The sequence below is a fragment of the Channa argus genome, chromosome 11, assembly GCF_033026475.1.
Source record: "Channa argus isolate prfri chromosome 11, Channa argus male v1.0, whole genome shotgun sequence".
Classification (NCBI taxonomy): domain Eukaryota; kingdom Metazoa; phylum Chordata; class Actinopteri; order Anabantiformes; family Channidae; genus Channa; species Channa argus.
The window spans coordinates 12,621,249-12,626,945 of NC_090207.1; the positions used below are offsets into that span (position 1 = coordinate 12,621,249).

Here is a 5,697-nt window from a genome sequence, read left to right on the forward strand (position 1 = left end):
GCAGTGCACACCACAGCACTGTATTGAGATGGAATCATGTATCTGAAAACCCAGTGAATAAATATGTTAAATTTATCCTTATGGCAATGCACCAATACAGGTTAGAGAGAAAATACATGTTGTAAAAATGTATTTTGCAGCCACCTGACCCTCTGAAGTTCTTAATGTACAGAAACAATGGTGGGTCATCACTTCTGCCAATATTTAACACCTGTTTGGAACACTGTACCTTTAACCACAAACACTTGTGTTGTATTACACTCCTGTGGAACATTATCCTTCATTACTAGTTCCTTCAGCATCACTAACAAAAGAGGAGAAGACTCATCTGACTAATGACACTATCCTCTGTCAGTTAGTGTTGATGATTTCCTCTGTTGTCCACAGGTAAACCTGACAAGCTTGTGTATTTTCTACAGTAGGACCAGTAACGATTTGGCATTGTCATAATTAAATCAGGAAAATGTTTAATTGGACCCACAGTAGCCATCTGATGATACTTTGTTGGAAGAGTGTTGGGAGAAGCCACACAGTGGGATGTTTTGATATATTTAATATGTAGGCTATGTATTAATCAAAACACTGGAGTACAACTGGTTCTTCTGTGGCTTGGAAATAATGACTAGAAGATGCAGTAGTAATGGCTGTGGAAAGTGTTGAGTCATGAGTCATGCATTCCTAAGCAAAATCCAATGAAACACAAAATGAAATTCAATTAAGTGTTCAATTTATTTCAGACCCTTTCTTTAAACTATTGACGATTTGAATAATTAGTTAATGACTCCACAGATACCAGGGAAACTTTGACAATCAACCTGTAATCATCAGCTGGAGCCTGGCGTATCTCTTTGTGAAATGTCACACAAAGAATTGTTTATTGCGGTTAGGGATAATGATAAATAAAAAAATACGTGAAAAGATTGCCCACTTTTGCACTGTGGTGAGTCAGTAGTGACTCACGGTTCAGAAGAGAGACAGAGGAAAGGCTGTGAAACCTTAGAGAGCAGGGGATGGATCAGATATCAACCACACATTAGTTAAGCAACACACATGTTCTGTTCTCATATTCTCCTTCATTATTGTCTTCTCTGGATCTTTGCTGTTTTTAATCATGCTGTCTCTTTGTTGTCCTCCTCCTCTCTCTTTCAACATTTTATCTCTTAACTACGTTTCTCATTCTTTCACTCATGCTTTCTTTTTGTTGTAAGACCTATTTTTCAGTCTCAGTCCATCTCACGTTCCTTTTGTTCTTATACTATAGGAATATGTGTGGATATTCTATTTTCTCCTGTGTTTAATGCTGGTTCTAGTCATTCAATAACACTAAATTATATTCATCCTTCCATGTTTTTCTAATTTCTTAAAGGCCACCTCAGAGCCTCAGTGCTCTGTTGCCAACTGTTTCTCTTGCTCTGTCACACCAAAGTGAACGGGAACCAATTATTTCGTTCTACTCCCAATTAGTTTCAATGTTAAGACTTCCCCACACCTTGCTTTTGACACTGATACTTTTTGCCTTTTGTTGAAGATTCACACAAATCTGACATATTCTATTCTAAACTCATCTTCAATGCTCTTAACTGATTTCTGACTGTACGTAACAGAGCACACTGTGTACAAAAACATTTATTAGCAAATAAATTAAACAACTTATAATAAAAACAATTAAAATAAAGCTGCAGTTAGTTTAAAAAGTGAGGATATTGAATTTTACTAACACAGCTATAAATCTGAGAAGAGACCACGAAAACGATGAGAATGACACACCGATATAGTAATAAGTTAACACCTTATTAATTAAAAGAAAACAGGAAGCTATAGTTGAATACCACTAAATTGTATAAAGTTGTTAAAATATATAGGTATTGAGAAAAGTGTTCCTGTAAAGAAAACATTTAAAGATGCTCTGTCTAGTTTTTGACCACTAATAGTGCTATAGAGCAATGTTTTTAAGAGCAAGTTTCCACTTTGCTTGTGTTATGCACATGCGCAGGTGTTTGAAAGATAACTCAACAGGCACTTTTACCATAAGCTGCTGATTTCTGAAAGATCATTTTGCAATGTAAACCAACCAGTCTTTTATTTCTTTTGTATGGTAATAATAAACTTACTGTGGAAGAGATATCACATTCTAATAATAAATAACATTTAAGAATTTTATAAAAACAAAATAAATATTAATAAGTTAATACATTAAAGAATTTATAAATACATTTCATGAAACATACATTAAGTAATGTAACTTTTTCCATGTGACGTGTTGTACAGTATACAGACTAAGTTACCATGGAAACATGTCAAATTACACCAAAAACACATTTGTGATTGAAAGCATACACTGTAAAAGAAACTGTGTGGATATTGAGCGGTGGATAGTTAGGAGTCATTGTGGTAGAAACTGAAGTGCAGTCACCAAGTCTCCTTCACTGATGGTCATACACGATCACGCGTCATTCCTGAAACTTGAAAAAACACTCAGCATGATACTTCAAAGTGGAAGACAATGTAAAATTACTCAAAGCCTGACACAAGCCCAAGCTCCCTACACGCAGCCACATCTCCTGGCAGAGTGCTTCCTCACAGTGTGGTAAATGAGGCTGTCATCCAGAAAAGAGAGATCGTCGTCAAATGCTATTGGTCGACAGCAGGCCTGCTGGGGCGTGTCCTTAGGAGGAAGCTTCCTGCTGTGAGCGAGGTTGTAAAGTATTTTGTCATAGTTTGTTTCAGACTTCCTGCAGGGTCCCGAGCAATACCTGAATATCATCTCCTCGCTGGAGCGGTAGCCCAGACCGAGGTCAGACACATTGAGGTGAATTTGTTTGAGCACACAGCCCTGTCCACGTCCATTTGCTCTAGACATCCTGCCTGTTTTGCCCACTCTAGCTCCTCCTCTTTCTCCTTTACCACTGTGCTGACTCGCTCCCTTTTTCTTCACCCTTCTGTGTCGAGTCCTGCTGCTCAAGTCTTCTTTGGAGGGGGAGGATGTGGCGGGGGCAGAGGTAGATGAGGAGGAACGACGTATTCTGCTGATGGTCACTTTGATAAAGTCCAGCACATCTTCAAACTCATTTGGGAGGGTCTCCTCCATGATGACTGAAACACAAAAAGAGAATTGGCATTCTACTGAACGGGACATATTGTTTTGTTTTATCACAACAAGCCAACTACTGAAGAGTTGGACTGTTGTGTCAGAAAGCACAAATGAAAATGCAGCAACAGTATGAAGAAATTCCATTTACACTTATTCATTTAAGTTAGGATCCCATTCTTTTTTATGCATCGATATGCTTAAGTTGATTACAATAAAGATGTAGTGGCCAATATGCTGGCTTGTGGCAGTAGAGCTAGCAGGTCAACAAATTCATTGATTAATTGATATTCATGGAAATTTCCAGGCATTTGTTGCTTTGTTTAAGATGATCTGCTGCCATTATTTGTTATCTGTGTGTGTGTTTGTAGGATTTGTCTTTCAAGCCTTACTTGGACAAAACAAGCATTTTGAAGGCCTCTTCTTGGGCTTAAAAAATTGTGACACGTTTTTACATTATATTCTATAAATGAAGCAACTATTTTTTATAGTTAAGTGTATTGATAAGAATAGTAATTAGCTGTCAGCCTATACAGCATCTAATATTTATGTCAAAAACAAATAAATCTGTTTTATGTGGGTATGGGAAAGGTATGAGCAAAATAATGACAATAAAATGTATTAGCATGACTTCAAATCAATTTAAGTAATAATTTTATAATACATCCATTCTTTTATAAAAACGAATTATTTTTATTTTTTAACATTTGCATCTAAGAAATACTCAGTAAGCCTGCTGCACATGACGTCTTAAGATGGTTTCGGCAAGTTTGGGACTCCATACCAAAGCACAGGCTCTTACATTTTCCTCCTCCAGCCAGTGTCTCTTCCCAGCCCGCTGCATCCGCCTCAGCGCGGCTGATGCCCGCTGATGTTACAGTCAGGAGGATCTGAACCGGCGGAAGCTCCAGAGGACTCTCGGCCGTGCGTACTCTCCTTTTGCTGGACGTGGACTGCGGTCGGCTCCGGAACAGCGGGCTGGCGTGCACGGCGCTCAGCAGTATCAAACAAGTGGTCAGGCTATCCCATAACTTCATTGTCCACATTAGTCCGACAGAAGGACATGGCGCGACGCAAAATCAACTGGTATCATCGAGCCAATGCGATAAACAGCATATTGAAGGTATTTTTACTGAAAAAAGTCCAAAACCGATGTGTTACTGTCCGCGTTCTGTAAACTGCACGCTATCACCAGCTGGCCAACGCGATGCAGCGTGGCGCAACATCCAAGACGCACGAAACCAAAGCGTAAAATGCAAAGACGGCCAAGACAAAACTTCCTTGCGAACTTGTTTGCCAGAAGCAACAACGCGCCGGAGCCAAAACGACTCTCAGCAAACAGTCCTTCCCTTCAGTTTTTCATTCAGCGCGCACGTATCCTGTTTATCTTCACTCATCATCAATCTGTGAGGAGAGTCGAGAGGTGTAACAGGAGCGATGGGGAGTGGTGGTGACGTGTGAATGTCCATCCTTTCGCTTCTTCCAGACTCCACCCCTGAAGACTACAGAGAGGGATGGAGTCAACGTTCACGATTGAACTTGAGGGCCAGAGATGTTGAGAGTAGAGGAGTTCGAAAAGAGGTTCCGTCCGTGTACTCTGAGAGACGCTGAGAGAGAGAGAGAGAGAAAGAGGAGTTTCACACTTTCCACTAATAACACACCAGGTTCCCACCCAGCATTTCGAATTTCGTTGATACTGGATGGGAATTGTGTTTCTAATCAGCCAGTCAAAACAGACTGAAAAAAATGTGTTGCCACTTATGTCTTGAAATAACAAGGACTCACAGTTGATGAGCAGATGACGCTTAACATCAAGAGCTTTTAGCTGATTTCCATTTCAAGCCTAACTTGTAACTTCTGCCAGTATTTTTTGAGAACAGATGTCCCTGCCTACATCTAACAGTAGAACATCTCGTTTAGATTAGATTAAGCATTATGTAAATATTCAATTTGTTGAGTAACAACTCTCTGTTTTAAATTTGCTTAATTTTTTTTCTGTTTGTGTTTAAATTCACAGTATTGATGTTGCTGAGCTGAATAACAAATGTATGTATGGCTGGATGGAAGTGTATGGATCCGATTAAATCTTTAGTTTGTCACATTCAGTGCAAGAATGTGAATGGTCAAAATTACTCTTCAGTGTTGTCATTTTTCTATTTATCTTTGTTGTGTAATAAGAATGTGTAATTCTTATTACACAACATAAAGTAGAAATGCACATGGGTCAAACTATTTTCGATGATTGAAACCAGAGCAAAGACAAGGGGAATCGATCTGAGCAGTTTTTGCCTGTGTGTCAACTGCTCTCCATCCAAGATTAGTTGTTTATGTCAGTTCAGTTTCCACCACAGTAAAATTAACTGCACACACAGCCTTAATGTTTTAAAGGCTTTTCTAAGAGCAAGCAGAACAAATGCTATATGTTTATGTTTTTAACATGACTATATTTGATTTATGAATCCACAGAGTGTTTTAGACAGCAGATATTATTTCATTCATTTGTTTTTTTTTTTAATTTAGTCTACACAGGAGTTAATTATGTTTTAAGTCATATCTTTATTTTCCATGCTTTTTGAACTAACTATTGTGGATAAAATTTACATATATAA

At 38.5% G+C, this 5,697-nt stretch overlaps 1 protein-coding gene across 2 annotated transcripts; it reads right to left on the bottom strand.

The window, feature by feature from the left end:
- Positions 1–782: 782 nt before the first annotated feature.
- On the bottom strand, positions 783–4,503 carry LOC137136792 (glial cell line-derived neurotrophic factor-like). 2 transcript variants are annotated; one of them, XM_067522494.1, is made up of 2 exons: positions 3,873–4,503; positions 783–3,093 (listed from the first exon to the last, which is right to left on the bottom strand). In XM_067522494.1, the coding sequence occupies exons 1-2, from the start codon at positions 4,132–4,134 to the stop codon at positions 2,543–2,545; spliced, it is 813 nt and encodes a 270-aa protein (XP_067378595.1). In that variant the 5' UTR covers positions 4,135–4,503; the 3' UTR covers positions 783–2,542. The 2 variants fall into 2 exon arrangements, with proteins under 2 accessions (XP_067378595.1, XP_067378596.1); XM_067522495.1 differs by having other exon boundaries at positions 785–3,093; positions 3,891–4,164.
- Between the last annotated feature and the right edge of the window lie 1,194 nt (positions 4,504–5,697).

What these genes read in the sequence shown, in the direction of transcription:
- LOC137136792 (XM_067522494.1), bottom strand. Translation starts at nt 4,134, where the DNA reads ATGTGGACAATGAAGTTATGGGATAGCCTGACCACTTGTTTGATACTG. An exon ending in ATGTAAGAGCCTGTGCTTTG is followed by an intron (nt 3,094 to 3,872) that starts GTATGGAGTCCC and finishes TTTGTGTTTCAG; the next exon opens with TCATCATGGAGGAGACCCTC.